This window comes from Cygnus atratus, chromosome 1 (genome assembly GCF_013377495.2).
Source record: "Cygnus atratus isolate AKBS03 ecotype Queensland, Australia chromosome 1, CAtr_DNAZoo_HiC_assembly, whole genome shotgun sequence".
Lineage (NCBI taxonomy): Eukaryota > Metazoa > Chordata > Aves > Anseriformes > Anatidae > Cygnus > Cygnus atratus.
In genome coordinates this window covers 59350798-59373845 of record NC_066362.1, presented here as the reverse complement: position 1 = coordinate 59373845, position 23048 = coordinate 59350798, and the positions used below count along the sequence as shown (strand labels likewise).

Here is a 23048-nt window from a genome sequence, read left to right as displayed (position 1 = left end):
GGAGGTGAAAGTGGCCTTTCAAATAATCAGCACTAGTAAAACCTTGTTTTGTTCATTGTGTTTTCTATCCTTCCACCATCTTTTTTTTTTTTTTAATAGTAATGAGATATGTTTGGTTTTCCTTTTATAATACTTCTTTAGTGTTTGTGGCTCACCCTGTTCACACAATCGTTTCCTCTTGGTTGATAATCTTTTCTTCCCTCCCTCAAAATGGCCTAAAAACATTTCCTCTTTTTACCTTTTCCATCAATTCTGCCTTACTTAAAAACAATAAAAATATATTAAAAAAAATCTTCAAGTTAGCCTTTCCACATTGGAAGCCTCATCTCTTTACAGCTGAATGCTTTAAGGTCAGGTGAATGCAGGGAATTGAAAGTGTTCAGTAAATGTCAAGAGCTGGGCCTATTCAGAATTGCCCTAGGGAACTGGGCTCCCATTTCTTATTAGAAGACTTTGTGAGGACTTCATCTCTAGTTCTTGGACCTTTAAATTTGTTGCTGTTTGTTAATATATAATATGAAAATGCTTTTTTATTTAAGTGTTTTAAAATTCCAGCAAAACCAATGACAGAAGCTATCTATGTTTTTCCCTAATTTTGGTTTTCAGTAACACTGTATCATATTTCTAAGTAGCCTCCCTTCTTCAAAATTGTTGGCCCCTGAACTATTTGTAACTTCTCAGGATAAATGTTCGTTTACTGTATTAAATGCTGTGAGTTTGCATTCTTAACTGCTGTCCTCTCTGCACTTTCAACAGATAAAGTTCTGTGAGTGACAAGAAATATAACCTCAAGTGAAAAGGACCAGGCAAAAGGCATTACATGGGGCTTGCATATAGTAGCAAGTGCTAAATCTTAAGATTTTTACTCTGTCTTTAATTCAGCTGCTTCCTTAGGAGATGTCTCATTCTGGCCAAGCATCTTAGAATTTCATCCTGCAGAAATAGATAAGAAAATAGGTTTTCAGACTATTTCTTGCAAATTTATACATACACAAATTAAAACATTAAAAAAAGATGGATTTTTTTTCCATTGGAGTATGCCTTAAAAGTTTTATTATATTATGCAAATTGCAGTATATAAAAATAAAAATAGATATATTATTATGAAATAAATCAAGGCTTTGTGGTTTTCTAAGTATTCAGAATTAGGGATACTGCATCCTCACTTTTTTCTTGTTGATTTGAAAATGCAGATACGTGACTTCTATCTCATTTTATTGTTGGTACATTCCCCTGCATTCTAAAAGTAACTGAAATGAGGCCAGTTAACTATATCCCTTACATGCCTTGTCATGGGACACAGCAAGGATAAAATAATGTAAAAATAACTTTTCGTTTTCTCATTCTTGATTCAAATGTAAAATATTTACCAGTTCATTAGAATTTATCTTTTTTTTTTTTTTCTTTTTTTCAGCAATTGCTTTTATTTTCTGAAGAGTTGGAAGTAAATGTCTCGAGCACACAAGAACAACTCTTTTTTGCCCAGTCTCTTAAAGTCCATAGTGTCTCTCCACCCTTTGGTGGACTCTCTTGTCGTTACTTTTTTTTTTTTTTTTTTAATTTATAGTTTTATAAGAATGATTACCAGGTTTTAATTAAGCAAATTTAGGTATGGCTATAGTGGTGGTTTTTACTTAAATTCTTGGATTCTGCTATTTGATGCTCTTCATACGAAATTTGAAATAGCACTTTTATTTAACAAACATAGTCTCATTTTCAAAAACACTTAAGTAAATGGTTAAATTCCCATTTTTTTCCCCTTTTCCTCTTGCCTAGGTGTTTATGAGCTTTGCTAATGTGGGGAATGTGATGACAGGATTATTCATATATTTTTTTTTTGTCAGCTACACAGTTCCCTAGATCTGTCTTGCATCAATCACGCTGAGCCAAAATCTGTGATTTCTAATAAGTTCTTGACTGTACAAGAAGTTTTGCTCAATTTAAGACCTGAAGCATTTGGCCTGTATTTTTTCCTGTATTAAAGAACCTCATCATGTTTACATGAAGTAAAACCTAGTATTCTTTTCTTTTCTACTGGTTTTCCTTTCCAGGATCCCATTTCCTCTAAGACACCTGGCATGTAAAATTGGCTGACAGGAGTGCTGCAGAGTGCATGAGCCTTGGAATGAAACTCCAAAGCTCAGTGCCATATCATGAGTGTGTTTTTCATAATGTCAGGAAGGATGAATTTCCAGTTTATTCTTGTGCACAGACTCAAGATTTTTCTTTTCACAGTGCCTTGACCAGTTGTCATGTGTATGATATAAATCTTTAATTGATAATGTAGACAGAGCAATCACTTGTTCAATTAATCAGTCTCAAAACAAGACCCCAAAACTGAAATGGTTGGTTTTCTCTCTGAACTGCATGACACGAATGCATTCAGAATTATTGAAGTGGATTTTTTCCACAGTTATGTTTATACTTACCTGTTCTAAGGTTGGTGGACTGTAAAAATGCTTGCTTTGCAGAATAATACTTTCTATCTTTTTTGTAAAACTAACAAAACCAAACTCCAGTCAACCTAAGGACATTCTTTACTTTCATTAGTATCAAAAGTTCCCATTGATCATATTAGATTTTGCATAGGGTTCTTAGGCAGGCTTATAGCTGGGCTATTTTTAGTTTTCTATTAGAAAAAATGTACATATGAAATATTCAGAGCTGCTGTCACCTAATGCGCATTGCACATCCGAGTGGTATTATTCTGTTAGTCAGACTTGCATCACATTTGAGCTGTCATACATTCAGCTGTACTGAAGTCAGGGAGCTGCAGCTCCTATCAAAACTCTCTTGAGGTTCTGTGTCTGTCATTTTAGACATTCAGGTGAGTGCCAAATTCACTGAAGCTAGCAGAGCTGAATATATTGAGGCTACAATTGCTGCAACAAGTTAAGTGAAGTAAAGCTCCAGAGCAAGTGGGGGTAGAGGGTGGAGGGGACCAAAATAAGAAGGTAGAGCTGTAAGCAAGCAAGCAAAGAAGAATTTGTTCAAATCAATGAGGAGAGGAACCAAATGTGCAGTGCTTAAGCTTCCTCCAATGTAGTCTGGTCAGTCATCCCTGGTATATACTTTCCCCATGCATCAGTTTCTCCTTTCTCCCTGGTATCACTGTTCCTCTTTCTTGCTCGCAGCAAACTGACATTTTCTAGTATTTAGTTTCCCACTCCACTGGTTTATTTCACTTTCCTTTCCTGTCTGGTTTTCCTTTATTCTACATTATGCAAAAATTAAAAAGCTTTTGGCTGCTTCACATGCATTGGATTCCAAGAGGAGAAACAAGATGATTTTTTTCCAGTCGACAACAAATGTAACAGTGAAGTACCCTTCTAGCTGTGAATATCTTTACTCTGGCACTGTAATAAGTGTGTTTAAACTTTTAGGATTTCCATTGTTGCGAAGGTGAAGATCTTGCATTGATTTCTATGTTATCGAAAGGCAGCAAGTTATCAAAACTAAGCACTTAAAAACAATATTTTAGAGACCAGAACATTTTGCATGCTGAGCATAGTCTTGAGTGCTTTCTGAGAATTTGTGCTGGAGACTGAACCCAAATTAATATTTGCCATAGAAAAAATACTGACTGAAGCTGCAATCTGTGCCTCTTTCATATTTCAGCTACAGCTTCAGCACAAAGAAAATTGTTCCTTGTTTGTCAGATATAAATTAAAGCTTACTATGTTACATTTAACTACAGTTCAGAGGAATATTTTTTAAAGATTTGAAGGAAGTTGATCCACAGCTCCTGGTATGTTGTTTATAATTATCAGCATATAACGTATCTTCATCAGGAAACTGTATAAATAGTTGAATAAATCTTGTTTTCTAAAGATTAATATTTTTTCTTGTATCATTAAATGTATGTGTAAAGTATTAGAAGACTTTTTTTCTTCAGTGTGGTCTTTTTGTATTAGTATGTGAGAAATTCCTTGGTTTTTGTAATTTTGGATCCATAGCATCATGTTACACAAGTGATGAGGCTTTCTAAATTGCTATATCAGAAGGCTTGTCATGATTTCTCCATCCTAGATTTTGTGCTAATAGGAAGGTGAAACAATAATATTTAAAATAGTTGTCGTGTTTTTCTCAAACTTTGAGTAGATACTTACAAAGTAATTTCTCATTTCATTCTTTCTCCTGAGTACCAGAGAACACATTCTCACATATCAAGTGAGTTTTTCATAAATTTGGAATCAGTACAACTGTAAAAAACTAATGAGATGGCAGGCCATGATCCTGTGAGATTCATAGAGGATATAAGAATTTTAACAGGATATAGCCTATGGCTGGCTTGATGTATAAAGGAATTAGAAAACGTTTACCATCAACAGCTAAAAACAATGACAATCATCTTCCATACATATGTTGTAGATTTTAAAAGATTTGTCTCATATAATTGTAGACATTTAGATGTTCGTGCTGTTTCTGTTGACAGTAAAAAGAAGAATCTCAGTGGGAAAGTTCATCCTATGTACAGCAGGACAAAATGATGATACTTTCAGAGACTTTTTAGGCATCTTCTCCTACTGCCTATAGAGAAGGCCTGGAAAGTGAAATTATCAATGGTGATATGTAGGTGAAAGGTATAAGTTCAAATTCACAGAGGAGAAAGATGGAAATTTCTTGTAAATTCCTCTCTCCATTTTCTCTCTAGTGAGTCAAGTAGATGCTAATGTAAAGCTAAAGTTATTGTTAGCAGAAACGGATCCTAATATAGAAATCAGAAATGACTTCAGTCTCCCATGGTATCTCAAATTCTAGAGTTGGAGGTGTACATTTTCTAATATGGATGACCAAAATTACTACTTTAAACCCAGAACTCTAACTTGGCATTTAGAGATTTCCCTGGATCAGCAGCATTCCTCTTTGAGTTCCCACTGTGAATTAGCTCCTCTGCATGATCTAGAACATCAAAATGAGATTTTTAAAACTTTTTTTTTTCACCTGAAAATGCTGATTTGTCAATACATAAACTGCACACATAATACTTCATGTCAAAACATTTTTTTGAATGACAAGTTAAATTCTTGATATATTCCATACTATATTTTCCATATGTAAGATTGGGGCAGTAGTCTGTTTTTTTGTTTTGTTTTGTTTTGGTTTTGTTTTTTTTTTTAAAGTAAGAAAATGTGCACTATAATTTTTTACTTATGAATCTGATCTTCTTCAGATTTTGAACTTAATGTGAGACAAAGTTTTCCTTCAGTCAATAATGAGACACTTATGTGCTTTCATTGCTTTCTCCCTAACACAATATGTAAACAGACAAGTCACTATCAGGGCTTTAAAATGATCAAAATCTTATTCCTTTTCTGAGGAAAGTGCATGAGAAATAATTGACACATGAATTCTGTGTATCATCTTTTTCATGTTCAAAAACTGTCCAAGTCTCATTTGATTAAGCATAAAAAACCTTTGTGAATGCCAGTAAGAGTATTGATGAATATTCAGGTTTTTGTTATCTGTGTTTGTTTTTTGATACATTATTAAATTGTCTGTTAGTCCTCTTATATGAATATAGGTTTATTCTCCAGAGACTTAAGGAGTTGTTTTCACACTGAGATTTTTTTAAGCATTTCCTTTTTCAATTAAAGTTGGAAACTTTAGTCACCTAGTAATTTAGTGCATACTTTTTAGAGCCTGTTTGTCTGCTGCAACCTTCTCTTTTCTTCCTCATAATTACATTGCAAAATTTACCAACCACATTGTGATTAGAAGAGGGTTCTCAGCAGTGATTCACAAAGTAATTGTTTGTTATCTTCTTGAATTAGCCTGTTTTTCTGGTTTTGACTGTTTTAGAGCTTTTACCCTTTTGCTGAATGGTAATATCTATAGTGCAGCCCTACTGAAAGAAAAAATGTTGAGAAATATGGGGTAGGTGCCGGTTCCTCCCAATTCAATGTCACTTGTCTGCTTACATGATGTAAATTCTTATTTTAATCCCATCTAGCCATTGATTTCTCAAGAGGTTACTGAAGAGAGATACAAAGCCCCTTTACCACCTCTTGTGGTAGCTGAATTTGTGTGTTTGCTTTACCAGGAGACCAATGAGGCTACATTTTTGCAGAAGAGTAATAAAAGTTAACCTGTTCGGGAATATCTACATAACCTATATTTCAGTCCAAAGAGCTGCATAAAGGTGTTTACAGTGTTCAAAAAAAACAATGACTCTTTTTGTTTGGAGGAATTTTTAAGAAATCTGTGATAAATGAAGATTAACTCTATATAGTGCTTTCAATATGACTTCCAAGATAATGTCAGAACACTGGTTTTGGAGTCTCCACCAATTGGAGACTTCCAGGCCTAACTTTTAAATTGGTATGCTGAAAGTGGCATAAATATATTCTGTATATATATAGACATGATGTGCTTACATAACACTATGTTCAAATGAATGTAATGGCTTAATTTTTCTTGAAGTTACTCTGAAAAGTCTGGGTTAACTTTATCTAAGTATTTTAGTACACAGGTTAAACTCTTTATTGACAAAGTTGAATCAGCGGCTACAAACTACTGAAACAATATAAACTTAAAGAAACAGATAGAAAATTTATGTGTATGAAGTAGCATTGTCCCATAATATATAATAGATAATCTGTATGTAACTAGAAAAGGATGTCATAAACATTTCAAAGGCCTTGACATTACTTCCTATTGATTTTAGTAAGTTTATCATCAGAGCTATCTTACATATGAGGCTTTATTTCCCAAGTCTAGAATAATAGAATACCTGTAACAAGATACTTGTTTTTAACAGATTTGGAATTCTCAAATGCTGCACTTGGTTCTGTTATATTTTTGAACAAATTAACTAGAATTTTGTCTTTCACTTTCCTCTGATGCAAAATGAAGATAATTCTGCTTCATTTTCTTCTGAAAAACAATCTGAGATGTTCCTTAAGTAGAAAGAATTATTCATTCATGATCTCATAACATAATTATCTGTACTAGTTGCTGTCATTTTTTTATGTTATGTTCAAATTATATGGCATACCACCTTGATAATAAGTTCAGTCTTCAGTAATCTGAGGCACCACATGACACATTTCTAAACTGAGAGTTTTAGAGGGGCTTTCATCGTAGGGTATTATGTAATTACTGTTATGTTTCAGCTTTTACAATTTTGCATGTGGTCTTTCAGTTTCCTGAAACTTTTGAGGTTAAAGATTTTTATTTTTTTTTCTCTTCCCATGTACTATCTCTAGTTATATGTACACTCAAACTGGACAAGTAGTAGCCATTCCTGTGTTAGGGGACAAGCTGGATAGGAAAGAATCCACCCTATTATTAGAAATTCTTGAAGAATGTTTTTAGCCAAATTTTGAACAGAATATTTTAGAGTGGGATAGACATTCCAAATGCAAGTTACATTTGATTTCATTGTTGACCTGATAGATTTATGAACCTTTCAAAGTTTTATCTTATATTACATTTTTGCCAGCTTTTTGTGCAGTACAATATCCCTCATCTACATAAGCTTGTGCTTATGTAAGTCCATGTATTTCTAAAAAACTGATAAATTTTACAGTTGCTTGAATTAATCTCCCCAAAATTCAGAATCTGTTAATCAATCAGAAGACAGGATCAGGTTAATGGGATTATGTTTTCATGTAATGTTCTTTTAAAATAGAATGAACACAGCACTGGCAATTTTCTTCTCATTGCTTTTATTGCCAGGCCTTAGCTCTCTACAGTCATGGTCCATGAAAGTTTGAAATGTTTTCATAATACGAAAATATTGTTACTTTCAATTTGTTAACTAGATACTCTTGGGTACAAGAACTTTAAGAGCTTGCCTGAAGTAATGAGAAATTTGTGGTGGAAAAAGAGCAGAACCCTTTATAACTTCATAAAGTGTTCATATCCAAAAACTCCAGCAATTTTCAGGAATACTGTTCCAGATCTTATTATCTGATTGCCTTCAAAGACAAGTTATGTGTGCTTGCTTTTGCCACATAATGTAGAGAGAATGGGAAAAATCTGTGTAATTGAAGATAGTAGGACCTGTGGACCACTTGTACTATGCAGGAAGTAAAGAAAAAGTGGAGAATATATTTGTGAACAGGATGGAAGGAAAACACTGTGCCTTCTTGCTCTGGTAATTTTCCTTTGCCAGCAGGGAAGTTGAAGTTACAGGTATCTGGAAGTAGTTCTAAGTGATGATAATGCTAGGAGTATCTAAATCAAAGTAAATTCTTAGATGCTCTCGATTGTCACCATTTCAGATGCTTGAGAGAATTTAAGGAACAACAATACCAAATCAGAAAGAAATCACAAGATCCTGGAGAAGCACCATAGTGGCATGGGTTAAACACTGAGTTGCTAATCAGGGTACCAGGGACAATCTGATACTTGTAGGCTGAATAATACTGGGGAAGTTGTTCTGTCCAACCAAAATAAAATGAAAACATTGCCATTCATTTCCCACATTTGAGGATTCTTTGGAAATTTTCAGCTTTAAGTGAATAAATTACTGTTTTTATCTGCTGCTGGGAAGCTTGAAGGAGTAGTGAGCACCGCAAAGGGGAGGACAAAGTTTCTTCCTCATGGCCTAGACTTACTGTCTCACGCAGAAGCCAGATAGCATGGAAAATACTCTCTTGAGAGATTCTCTGTATGTATAATTACTAGAGCATGAGGGATGGGGAAAGAATGTTTGGCACTAACAATTTTTTGTACAAAGAAACATGCGCAGTCATGAATCAACATTTGAAAAAGAGAGAAATAAGGTGCTTACAGTACCAATGAATGTTTGAGATGTGCCCAAAGGGATGGTTTTAGAAGAAGATACATAATAAATTACATTCTCTGAAGTAATAAATTGCCAATACATTGGAAAAGTGCTTTCAGATGAAACATTAACTACACACTTACAGAATATTCTTATCTCAGATATATTCTATTAGCTAAATGGGATTATAAGGTATCTTCTAGGAGGCTAAATTTAATAAATGGCATTGGCAGCTGCTTCATTAAGACAGTTACCTGAAAATCATGTTTTGTCAAAAAATCCAGCTGTGTAAAAAAATAAAGAGTATGCCTGTTTTTAGGAGGCAGTGCAAAAACCTTTCCCTGTAAAAATCCTTTTTCAAAAAACAGAGGAAATACATGGACTAGATGGTTTTTGTGTTAGATAAGAGAATAGAAAGAAGTAAGAAGTAAAGGAGCAGAGAAAAGAAGTAGGGCAGCATATATAAAATGATAACTAGGAAAACAAAATCAAATCAAGGAATTTTTACCCTGACAGGGCAAAGAATCGGAAGTTATGTGAAATATAGGATGCATGAAGTTTATACTTTGTTATTTATTTGAAAGGCGTACAGCAATTTAAAGTCCTCAAATAAAATGAGGTTTAAATATGCCTCTTATTAAATATGGTTGAAAAACCTTAGTGAAGGAAGTAAAAAGAGAAGCTAGAGAGAGCAAAATCATAAAGAATAAAATACAATTGCATAGGTTTCTGTTGAAGTAGAAAAAGGCATATCATGCATTAATGAATAGATATATATCTGTATTATAATAGATTATATTATAGATATCTATTATATTATAATAGATCAAATATATTAGTAGACTTACAATACATGACATGAACAAATACTCATGGAGGTATAGTTATAATTTTAATAATATAGGTTTTATTAAGGAGAAACATTGATTCAAATGACAAAATTGCTTGTCTCACTGGAGTCCTTGGGTAGTGATAGGGTTAGTATACTGCAAGTTCAGCTATTAAGTTATCTTGTTTTTCTGGTTACAGACAGTATGGACACTGAAATAGAAAGAGCATAAAGTGAAACTTTATGGAGGAGGAAATGTTCTAATATTAACTGAAGCTGTTGGTGTTTTGGCTGGCATATCAATAAACACTCAGTATTTGACCTAAGTTAGAAAACTGCATAAAAAATTCATGCTATTTGGACTGAAAAAGAACAGCAGGAAATGTGTTTAATAGTAAGTTATATTTGCAGAAAAAGCTAATTCAAGTGTTTTGTCTGAAGTCAATTGCTTATTTATTGATTACTAAAACAATAATGGGGTGTGCTTAATAAAACAGTACAGGACTGTGTTCAGCATGCTAAATTAGCAAAAAATTTACTGACTGATTTGGCTTTAAGAGCCAGGAATGAGTTATGTCTACTAAAAAATATTTGAAGCTGGGAAGCACCAGCAATGATAATGATATACAGATGAAGATCTGCAGGAAAGGCAAAAATAATATAAAGTATTTTCAGAAAACCAAGGATTGGAAGAACATGAAATGAAGAAATGTATCTCTGTTGCACAGTGTGAATAAAGATTCTGCAGTCAAGAGTATGCAAATACAGGTAACAGACCAATGTAATGTGAACTAGAATACAAATGTTGGATGTGATAGAAACATAAACTATTTGAAAGAATTAAATAAAATAGATATCTGAATTGACAACACCTAGGCCAAAATTGGACAAAATCAAGAACTTTCTTAAGGCCTGTTAATGGAGGAAAAAATAAATTTCCCTGCTCTATATGCTTTTAACATAAAAGACCTGTAAGTGATTAACAGTATTGTGATGTGTTGTATGCCCAGAGCAGTTCCGCCCCAAGAATTAAAATACCTCCCTCACCTGTAATCCACAGTGGGATCTGGAAACCATCTTGTATAGTGTTTAAGTCTTCAAAGGCCTTGATCTTATTGAGAGACTCAGGAAATGCTTAACGGTGTAGTATCAGGAACCCCAAAAATGCTGACATTGTTTTTTTTTTCCAAAATTGCAAGATAATTGCAATATGTGTAGAAGGGAAATCTGATTTGATTCCATTTTCAGCCTGAAGGGATTGACACACTTCTTGACATAGTGCCCAACTCAGTAGACTTACCAGTTTTTTTTTGTTTTTGTTTTTTTTTTGGAAGGGACCCTGAAGTGCACCTAGTTCCAATCCCCCTGCCATGGGTAGGGATGCCACCCACTAGATCAGGTTGCCCAGGGCCTCCTCCATCATGGTCTTGAACACCCCCAGGGATGTGGCGTCCACAGCTTCCCTGGGCAGCCTGTGCCAGTGCCTTTTCCTGCTTCTCCTATTGAAGCAGGTCACTATGTAGCAAGAATATGATATATGGAAGAGAAGGAAAAAATAATAATAAAAATAAAACCAAAAAGACTGAATAGATCTTAGAGGATAGAGTACATGCTGAGAAGGAGAGTCTTGGAGGGCCTGGTGGCTGGGCCAAAGACAGTGCATTTTAATTGAAATGGTTGTTGTATTAAAGGTTAAGACCAAATACTCCCCAAACAAAAATTAAGCCCGTGGTAATCTGGAAATCCTGCTTTCATCTTTGTTTTATCTCAGTTTGACTAGTGCTTCTCTTCCTGTTCTAATCAGTTGCTTCTCTACATATTGGTTGTCAAAATATAGAGATGACATTTGACTTCTTTTCAGAAAGCCTGCAGAAAATCTGTGTACTACTGATATGTAGCACACCATGTGCAAGCTGTTACAAATGTTAATAACTCTGTCACCCTCTCAGTTGGTAAAACATACTTCTCAGAGGTAGCTCCTTTTCACTGAGATGAAAGGTATAGAATCATTACTAATCAACTTAATCTAAATATTTAACAGAGATATAGTAAGTAAAAACATAAATTCTTAAGCCACAATTAATGTAATTTATGTATAAAGATATTTTTAACCAAACAACACTGTGAAAGTAAAGGAAAAAAACTCATGTAGCTGAATAAACTTTCCCAAGGAAAAAAAAAATCAGCTTAAATTTACATACACAATATCGACTTTATACTAGTAAAATATGAATTTCTTCCATGAGATTTTAAACAGCTGCTATTGATAGTCCTAATTCTTACTAAGCTTCCGGAAGTCCTCTGGCCTCTAAGTAGCAATTGATTTGTAGATTGATTTTTATCCTTAGCTGTGATCCAAAACCAGTTCCAATTTCGGGAGATAAATAAGATAATTTCCCAGTAAGCCAATAACCAAACTTGGTTAATCTGCAAGAACTCTTTAATCAAATGTTCTATAAATTAAATTACCTGTATCTGAGGAAATGCACAATTGAAGAAAAGAGCTGGCCACTAAGGCTTTGATTTGTGTGAACTATTAGTCATTTCTTCGACATTTTCTTAACCCCTGTGGAGTGTTTTTATTTTGGTTGTGTTAGAATTGCCATACAGTCATATTTATTAACAAGTACATGCTGTTCATGCAGGATTGGAAACTTGTGGTAATGTATGCAATACATACAATTAAAAATTATTTAATTTGTGATTAAATTTACAGACAGATGGATTTTTAAATTGTTTCTTAGCCATGTTGCCAAATCTACAAGTTGCTGTGGCCTCTGTTAACTGTATCTCATTATCAGACAGTAAGAATGAAAATATGTTTATCATTGTTGGGTGAATATTTTTTAACTGAAATCTCCATAAGTTTCTCAAGTACTATGAACCACAATGTGGGTTTAAAAATTATTGGCTGTGAATATTTAAATATAAAATAGAGAATTTTGTGTGTAAGATATTACTGTAGGGGTTGTGGACTTAGAGAATGTGTACTTAGATAATAGGACAGCTACTGTGCCAGTAGGGTAAAAATTTAAGAATATAAGAAATCAGAGTGAAGATAAGATAGGGAAAGCAGTCCAGGAAACTGTTTCAGACTGTAGCCAAAATGAATGTCCAGGGAAAAACACTAGAAGAAGGCAATACGTAGTGAAACTTTCCTACCCTTGATTTATTTATAATTCAGGGACTTCCTGAGCCAGAGGCTTTTTTTGTGTCTTACTTGCATTCGTAGTGGTTAGACTGTCCACAAGCCTCCCAGAACCATCAGTCTACTAGCAGAATATCTGTGGGTGAAACATTGCCCACAACAAAGGAAGGAAGACAGAATTACGCAGTACTTAAGCCAAATGGAGATACCCAAGCACTTGTGCCAGATGGGATACATACAAGGGTGCTAAGTGAGCTGTGTAGTATTGTTGTGAGGTTGCTCTCCATCATATTAGAAAGGTCATGGCACTTGTGGGAGACATTTGGTGACTGAAAAAAAAATGCAAATATTGCACCCATCTGAGACAACCAAGACCTGGGGAGCTCAGGTTGGCCTCAGTCCCAGGGAAAGTTATAGAAAAAACCTTGGAAGCTGTTTTCAAGCACATGAAGGATATGAAGATGACTGGGAACAGGTAGCATTTATCAAGGCAACCTGATTGCTTTAATATTGCCATAAACTTTGTGTTCTTACAGTTTACCCCTTTTCTGTCTAGGCAAATTTGAACAGCATGGGCCCTGGAAACAGATAGCAGCAGGATTACACATATGGCGCCCCTCCACCACTGACCGGCCAGTGTTCCTACTTTCTTTCTCTCTCTGTCTCTCCCCCTACCCCTCCCTTTTTAAGTTAGTAGTGTGCATGTATGAACTTCCCTCTCATTCCATGACAGCTTATTGTTTATAAAATCTTTTGAGGCAGGACCTCATTTACAAGTATTTTTCAAATCCAAGATCACCCTGCATGCTTGTTCTTTCTTCTACAGAACTCCCAGCAGATTTGAGGCATAACTTCACAACAATCATCTTCATTTTTCTGCAAGATGCCATACAATATTTATTCACATACCTCCAGATTACATTCTTGAGAACAACTGAACTGACAGAGATATAAGGCATACTTTAGAAATCCCTTGGAAATCTTTGAAAGATTCAGTATATGTTACCTAGTTCTCATATATCAAGGAGCTTTTGAGTAAGTGGCTATGCACCAGAGTTCAGATACCAGTTTGTTCCTGTTCATTCATGACCTTTCATTTTGCCTATAGATTCCATAATTCCTTCTGGTGACACTTCATTTTTTCAAGGCTCTTGAGCCACTGTTTAACTTTCTCTGTCAGTTCTATCTTGGTAGTGAAGCCTGCTCATTCTGTTAGGTATGTCCTGGTTTTGGTATATTTTGAGAATTGAAATGTCAGAAATGTCAGAGAAGAGAAAAGAAAACTAAATTACTGCAAATTCTATGTGGTGGAGGAATTTTCAACACATTTTTTATTAACCATAATCCTTTATTAGACCTCACAGAGGTGTAAGCTATACATACAAATACATTAGAAAGATACCCTCTTAACAGTAATGCTTCACATTTTGGACCTGATACCAAGAGGGCTGCAAACATTTCAGTACATTCTACAAACCAAAGGGTGCATTAGCCTTTATGTATACAGAGTGACAAAGCCCTTTACTGAAATCAAAGTAGATAAAAGTGAAAATCAGTCAACTACCTCTTCCAACCTTTACCTACCATAAAAGCATATAAAAGCCTTTAAAAGCGTGAATACACTATTATTTATGGAGCAGAGTTTAGTGTTGTAGACAGCTTGTAGAGAGAGGGGAAGAGAGTGGTCAAGATGGCATTACATGAACTGCAAACTAGCAAAAATTCTTGATAATTTTTTTATATTTGTACATATTAGGAGCTCTGTTTTTTTTGATTTATTGGTCATTACTAGAAAAGCTTTTAAGTGCTAAATGGGGAGGATAGCGCAACAAAGACATTGTTGAGGTATTTGGGGGATTCTGCAACACAATGATGTTACATACACAGTATGAAATATTATTTGTCATCAAGTAGTGACATTGTATTATGAGTAAGCACAGGAAAATAAAAAAGAAAGAATAAATCCAGTTAGAACTTTAATAGAGAGTTTAAATTGTTTTTAGTTAATGAACACTTAACACTTGTCACTGTTTGGTGATAATGACTTGAAATGTTAATAGTAGCATTATTCAGTAGTGAAATCAGAAATTCATGTATCCACATTCATGCTTGCATCATGGAAACCCCAGTTTTAGTCAGGATACCAGCTGAAGTCCAACAGTGAAGAAAGTGAGGATAGTTAATATTTCTATTTGGAAGGGTGACCTCCAGAAAAATAAGTGCTATCGATCTCTTCATTTAGCACTTTTGGGTGTCTTACGCAAATAATTTGGTAGGAGAGAAAGCCCATGTATGATATGATTATCAGCAGCAGGTGGTGCTGCTTCTTCTAGTTTAATTTTGTTTCCTAAAATCCTGAGGATTGATAAACATGTTTAATATTCAACCCAAAGATTCCAAGCATTAAGAAACTAAAATGGCACAATCACATTCTGATAAAAGCAACATGAAATATCAGACTACAGATAAAGCTGTTCAGAATATTATGAAGTATCAGTACGCTTTCAGTGGAGCACTTTATAACTATTGTTTGGTGAGACAGTTTAATCAGGCAACTATTATGATTATACAACTTTAACAATATATATTTTTTTCATCTTGCATTGGACTTCTATAGAATTCATTCAAACTAATTCTGTAGAAATGGCTATAAATCAAAAGGTAAGATTTATCTACTGTATCATGCAGTGTAGCTTGCATGTGCTTTATTATATTCAAACTTGTCTCTAAGTGGAAACAGTGAAGAGTATTATATTTCTTATATAGTATTTATTTCAAGCTGATTTGAAATTCTAATCTAAAATTAAAAAAAAAAAAAAAGGAAAAAAAAAGTGGAATTCATCCTGTGCATGAAATAAGGCCATTGTGCCTTACATTGATAGCACTTTAGTCTACTGGTCTTGGCTTCTTTGCCTTTAATCATTACTGAAGTGGACTTTTTCATACCACAAAAATGGTTAATGACAGTAAACCAGGAAAAATTGAACATTCATTTGATTTTAAAATGTACAAAGTTACATATTTCACTACAAAACATGAATTTCATGAAATCAGTTGTAATTATAGTTATCTGGTTAAACCTTTCTTTAACACAACAGTACATGAAGCATGATCCTATTTACCAAGATAGAGGGCAGTTGTTTTTGTTCATCAGGTATTTTGTTGTTGCTTCTCAAGCAATGAGATGGTAGTAACGAATGTAAAATACAGTAAGGTAGAATGTCTTTGATTTAGTTAAAAAATGGTTCATACCTTTAAAATGTGAAAAAAATATCTTCCAACCATATTTATGCTGTTTCTTAAGAACATCTATCAAGTGTGAATGTAAATATTGTAAATGGGTGCATATAATATTTGTTTGTGGGAAAGAATGTTTAGCAGCAGAAGTGTGTTCATGATTTTATGACTATTGTGAGCCAAGGTGGCAAAATAAAAAGTTATTGAAGAGATATCAAAACAGTTACAAAAAAATTGGATATAGGAATTTACAGTACTGAGTCTTTTCCACTTCTGAAATATTTAAGGGTAATACAGGGAGACATGTTCTACTTATAAAGAGTAACTAATTGACACAAAATAATTGAAATTATATTATTAAATGTCAGAAATCTTCATTCTTCTCTGTTTGTATTACCCATTATTCTTACTTTGAAGGGATGCTTACACTTCAATAATCTCACTTAACAGAAGTCATCTTGAGAAGAATGAAATAAAATTCCTAAGTCAATATTTTCAAAATAAAGTACTCAGAGTTTGTATTTTACATCCATACTCAAACAGATGAATAGATTTGCATGATGACAGCAGAGAAGTGTCTTAAAATCAGGTGATTTCTTCAGGTGTGAAAAACAAATATAGGATCTAACTTGTGACACCCATATTACACAATGTTCTTCTAAAATTAGATTCCAATTGGATTATTGAATATAATCTATAAGAAGTAATGTGTAAAAAGCAATAAATTCAACTTCTGCATGAGAGGAAAAAGAAGAAAAGCATAATACACATGCACACACACATGCACATACACATACATGCATTATAACAATTTATATATATATATACATATATATAAATATACATATATATATATATACACGCATACACACACCCTTTATGCAACTAATGTAAGATTTCCTAACATAATATAAGCATCAGAGAGGTCCTTCTTGTTTTGGTCTCTGCTAGACTGGTATCTCTTTACTGTACTATATGTAATCAAGTTTCAGATATTCTTATAACACCCTTCATGTAAAAAAACAAAGAAGATTTATATATCAGATACTGTGCGTTTGGACAGTTTAAGTCCAGTAGAATATTACAATGCTGTGACAAGCAAAATGTATAGTGTAAGTTTAGAATGAGTAAAAGCTTTGTGTTAATGACTTTTTTCCTCTTTTAAAACTGAATCTTAATCCAGTTACTTTTTGTAATGCTACTTCCACACATGAATTGTAATTACATATTAATTACATAATTAGTAATCTCATGAAGGCAAATTCTTTATTTTTTGTGGATTGTACCCAAGAGGAAAAATCTTAATCACTTGAAGGCCTCGTCTCCTCCTCCCTACCCCTGCCCCCCAAAATCAAAACAAAGTGAAGCAAAGCAAAACACCCCCCCTAAACAAACAGACAAACAATAAAACTTATGTTGCAATAGTGTTTTAACAAGATTTGCTGGGGGAGAGGGAGGGAGGAATTAATGTTGGTTTTGAATAGAAGTTTGGCATTTGGAAGACTTGTTTTTACTGAACAGTATCCTTAAAAGAGGGACCAGTATAGGTTGAGTCCCCAAATAAATTATTACTATTCCTTTTCAGACTAAAAATAAAACATTTTAAATATATTGATTATACCTTCATCAGAACATCAGTATTCTATCTAGCCTATAGGTTCCAAGAATCTCTATTTGGGCTTAACTTACTATCATTAAAACAAAACAAAACAAAACAAACAAAACAAAACAAAACAATGAAATGTGTAATTTTGCACATTAGGATGTTCATAGTGACCACATAAACTTTAAAAAAAAAAATTCACAGACTGTTAGCCATATATTTCAACTTTTTCTCACAATTTGAAACTGGTGAGAATTAAAAATAATATCAGTTTCACGTTAGGAACATTTTGTTCTTCATTCCTTGTCAACATCAGATGCATTTCTTTGTCCTATTTTTTTTTAAGAATATTTACTTTTGGGGGCATGCCATGAATGAGAAGGTAATCAAGTATAAAGAAAAACTTGTGCTCAATGAAAATCTTGACTGTATCATGCCACTGACGTTAAGCCAAACTCAACCCTTATTTCAGTCTATAGTGTGGCTTAAAAATCTTTGGTACGATACAGGATATCCAGTAACCTGAACAGGCTTTCATTCATATCCATTGTTCCCTGACTTTAAATGCTTTTCTTCATCTGTATTTCAGACTTGGAGTAAAGATTCAGAACTGCATTTCAAGTCTATGAATTTTTGTGGCATTTTGACCCTTATTCCTGCCCCATCTCCATTACTTTAAGATCTCTTTGCCATTTTCAAGTGATAAAAAGTTGAAAAGTTATGGCTAGTTGTATTTCTATTTTAATATCCATATCTATATAATTGTAATTTTCATACATTAAAAAAATATTTATGCTTTCTTTTATATTTTAGTCAAGTACTTTCTTAAACAAAACAATAGCACCACTTTGGCATTTTTGGCCAAATCAGTAAAAGGTAAAGCAAATATGCATATGCTTTTCTGAACTTGTCTTATCATGAACTTGCTTGTTAAAACAGAGCCGAGAAGACACGGTGCTTGCTTGGCCTAGAGTCTTCCTTAATCAACATCCTTGATGCTAACTCAAAAAGCAGTTTATGGGGCAACTGGAAACTACTTATGAATGGAATTCACTTCTGTAAAGAAAGCTTACCACTAATTTACTCATTTATCTTAGAAAAGGTATTGGGAATGTAATCTGTCTCTGAAAAATGTAGCTACTTTACCGTATCTACAGGGACCGAATGCAGTATCCCATTATTTGATTTTCTTTTCTTTCATTAAATGGTACAAATAAGACTCATACAAGTCTTTCACACAGATGTACACGTACATTTGTTAAGTACATTTACAGAAGAATATAGAATTTATTGACTTGCCATTCAAACACTTAATGATTAATTATGGTTACTATGGAGACAAGGCTCAAATTTTGCTACCTTGATGAAAAAGATATATTAACTTCAGTGGGTTTAGATGTGAAGTCCTTTTTGAACTAACTGAAAATAATGAAGCTTAATTCACTTTTTTTTTTTTTTTAACTTCTGCACTTTAGCAACATTCTGTGTAATAATTGGAGTTTTATGTCAATTCTAGAATGCAAAAATCTGTGACTTCTGTCATGCGTTTTACATGACGTGGAAGGATGGCCAGTGAGATTTTCTTTATCACTTAAGTGATTTATGAGAATAAATTGTATCCATTGGGAGCCCCGTTCCTAAATAACTGGAGTGCTTTTGAAAATCCAGCTGAACCCATCAATTTCTCTAATTAAGAAGTTTTTCAAGTCAGACTACTTGTACATTTGGGAGGGAGATGTTTTGGCTCATGATTCAACTTCTTTAAGTAGCGGGTTTATTGAGATTATTAAGCTAATGCAGCCCCTTTCTTTCACACTGATTGGTATATCATGTGCTCACTGCCATATGACTGGAGAATTCTCATGCAAGTATGCATTCTCCATCTATGCATTCTCACCTCTACAGTGGTAGATTTAGTCTCCATTTTGTGATTTTTTATTTTTATTCTTTATCTTCTAGCAATGCCAAGTGTTGCTTTTGAAGTTTCATTTGAAGCTATTCCTTATTTGTTGTTTCCTCCAATAATTGTAATTTGTTAGATGGTTGTCAAATTCTGATGTCAGGTATTGCTATGAAAGATACATGAGATACATGATGACATGAATGTGATTGCATGAATCTCAGGATGAGAACAAAATTTGGATTAATTTACATGAATTAAATGACAAAATGACCTATAGCTATTCAGAAAATCTTCTTAGCATTGCATCAGCAAAATGTTACCTATGAAGAAATTTTCCATCACAGAGATCTGAAAATTGCTTTTTGTGCTCATAGCTTTCCTCCCTCCTCCTCATAGAACTTCAGAACAGGTAGGGACAGAAGGAGTTGAGGTACACAAAATGGAAGTATGTATTATGTTTGTGACTTCAAAATAATGTCTTATTCTTAGAATGTGTTTAAGAATTCTTAACAGCTATTGAAATTAAAGCCACTTCCCTCTCCATCCCTCCCACCAAAAAAAAAGTCTGTTAAGAGCTGTGATAGATATCAGAATTGCTACCTTTTTGTATTGAATTGGTGGTAAATAACTTAGGTTACCGTTCCCACCTACTTTTCTGTACCTTCTTCCTTTTTTCAACATACCTATCTCAGTCAGTGACAGCTGTGGCAGATTCTTTTTATTCATTTACTGTTCTGCTTTTACAATGTGATAGCAGCCTATTGTGCATATAAACATGCATTTCACAGAAAGGGGAGGGCTTAAAGAATTACACAGGAATACATTGCACTTTTCTTGGAAAAAATATGAAACCCAAATTTCCTAAGGGAATAAAATGGGAACAAGCAAATAATTTGTTAGACTTTTAAGACCTACATTTCCTATATGTTTCACAAGAAACTATTAAGGAGCTGTAAAACATACAATCTACAGAAATTCTTCTCATTTGTATTTTAATCAATTCAATCGTCTACTCCCTTGCATGTAGTAGAAGGTTAGGTAAGTTTGAGTCTTTGAAGAGAAATATTGCCTTTACAGATCCGATCTAACATCTCCCTAATTGCTTCCTTTATACAGTATTCTCTATGCCTTCTTTACAGGTGACCAAGGGATTCTTCTTCCCTTGTCTGAGCTTGCTTGCGTGCAGGGTGGTGAGGTGGATGAAGTCATGTGGAACCATGCAAAGGATGGAGCCATGCATTCTCCCCTGCCTCCTCTTCCTTTCTCACATACAGATTTTTGTTGTTCACCCTGGGACACTGTTGGCTATCTATCCACCTTATTGCATGGCTAATCTAGCACTGACTTGATTTACAAAAGTGGGGCATAGGAAACAGTATTATTCAAGTTAGAATCAGTGCATTCCATATCAAGGTTTTATGACTGAGATTATCTGGAAATATGTATGGGTCTCCTGTAAGAATGCATGAAATGCTAGCTTAAGTAGCAGTCTGAAGGACGTTATGGTTCATGTCTTCTTGAAGACTTTCAACACTGTAATTTTGTGATTAGATTAGCTTTTTCTGATTTACAGAGAGATGCAGTGGCCTAATTAACAGTCAATTCAGTCACATCAGATTTTGGGAAGAACTGAAATGGTAAAGAACATGATGAACCTTCTGTTACTTTTGAAGAGAATGCTGGTATTTGAGAAAGATTTAGGCCCTGATGCACTACACTTTGAAGTCATTTGAGAACTGTTTTATCATCTTCTCTGACCCTAGTCATCTATAATTCTGTTCATATAACTGTAAGAGAAAACACTACCATTTAAACATCTAAAAGGAAAAAAGCAAAATATCTCTTTTTTTTTTTTTTTTTTTAAGACGGGAAAGTTATTTTCATATTGGAATCTAAAGCCATTTTAGTTCATTTAACTGAATATTCTTAAAACTATTTTGTTATTTATTCTTTGGCTTCATATTTCCATATTTGCTTTTACCTATTACCATTTTGGCCAGACCCTTTCATATAACAAACTATAAAATAGCACCTTTGTACTATAAAACAGAGATTTTTACATACTGTTTGATATATGTGTATTATTGATATGCTAAATTTTACATACTGCATTATATGGAGGAAGAAAGAAGTTACCTATACTGTTGCAAACAATTACCTGGAAGAATCATTAATGGTTTGAGAGCCTATGTATGCTTTAACTGCTTTTAAAATCTTTTGTCTCACAAATTGCAATTAACTGCATCTTTGCAAGAGAAAGAAAAATAAAACTGTATTAAAACAAATGTATCTATAACCCATATTCTGTCAAAATGCCACAGATGGAATTAATGGATGTTTAAAACTGTATATGTTACCTTACTGCTGCTGTTACTGGGAATGTCAAACTGTGCAAATATGAAGGGGTAGACAAACAATGTTATCAGACACTGTAAAACAAACAGCCTGTTGCTTGTATAGAAGTGCAAATAAAAAAAAAAAACACCACTTAGACAAGGCTGACGAATGACTCCAGCAGCCAGTGTTCATAGGTTAATTTAGTGCAATTGGATCCATCAAAGGCCCATAAATTTGTAGGCTTTTGAGGGGCACAGGACTTTAAGAGATTTTGTGCAGGACATTTAAAACAAGTTAACAAACAGTAATATATCAACCACAGAATATGTTAGCTCTGGGCTGGTTAAAATGTTCTGTTCTCTAAAAGACTTAATATTGGAATGTTTAGTTGCATTGTTCACTGGGAGAATGCCCATTGGTTGAGATTGCATCAAGCTTTTTAAACCATAGTTTTTTTTAAGTCTTCCGATGTTTAACAAATAATTTATTTACAGCAAAGTATCCTGCAGATGGCACATTCATTCTTCATTCTTGTGGATGTCATGTTCTTACATTCTGTAGTTTCTGTTTCCCGTGTTCCCTCTACTTGTATTCTTCAAATGCACTTCCTGAAGATGTAAAAGAAAAAAACAAAGCAACAACAAAAATTTATTCCAGATGGGTTTAAATATTCTGTATTCTGAATGACCACACAACATAGATTAGTGAGAAAACAGTTATCCTGGTTATCCTGAATGCAATGCTGGAGTTATTAGAACCCTTCGGCCAGTTCACAGAGAACTTGACTATACAAAATTTCTGTACTCTCATTTCCCCATTCTTCTAGGCATAAACATCTTGATTGCTGTCATTGTTGATCTGAGTAGTTACAACATTAACCATATTTTGCATAGTAAGGGTACACAGAGAAACCCTACCATACCAAAACTATTACTTTGGAGCATTTTGGAAGAGGAAATCTCTTCATACTGGAACCTGGATGGGCTTAGATGTGCAGTAGGTACCAAAAATTTTCTTTCTTTTAGAACAATGATATTTGAAAAAGTGGGATGCATAAGGGCCATGGAAGTTTAAAATTGCAGCTGCAGGATTTATGGATCCTCCTGGGCTTTGGTACCTAGTGAGTAGAGGTTTTCAAAATTGCTGAGTGGGACTCTGTTACCTACATGTAGCATAAGCTGCACATTAGATGTGTAAGGTTTCTGTTGGATAAGGCCTTTAGTGGGATAAAAAGTGTGGGTTCACTGCAGGAGCCGC

General features: G+C 34.0%; 1 protein-coding gene and 1 long non-coding RNA gene across 4 annotated transcripts in view; one reads left to right on the top strand and one right to left on the bottom strand.

Moving 5' to 3' along the window:
- Positions 1–2727: 2727 nt before the first annotated feature.
- The window catches only part of LOC118256050 (uncharacterized), a 76131-nt gene continuing 55810 nt past the window's right edge, over positions 2728–23048 (top strand). For all 3 annotated transcript variants that reach the window (XR_004781139.2, XR_004781138.2, XR_004781137.2), the window contains exon 1: positions 2728–2827. This is a non-coding gene — a long non-coding RNA (uncharacterized LOC118256050). The remainder of the gene's footprint in view (positions 2828–23048) is intronic.
- The window catches only part of IGF1 (insulin like growth factor 1), a 55489-nt gene continuing 51599 nt past the window's right edge, over positions 19159–23048 (bottom strand). The window contains exon 4 of the mRNA XM_035562724.2: positions 19159–22399. Within this exon, the coding sequence (XP_035418617.1) occupies positions 22340–22399 (60 nt within the window). The 3' untranslated portion in view covers positions 19159–22339. The remainder of the gene's footprint in view (positions 22400–23048) is intronic.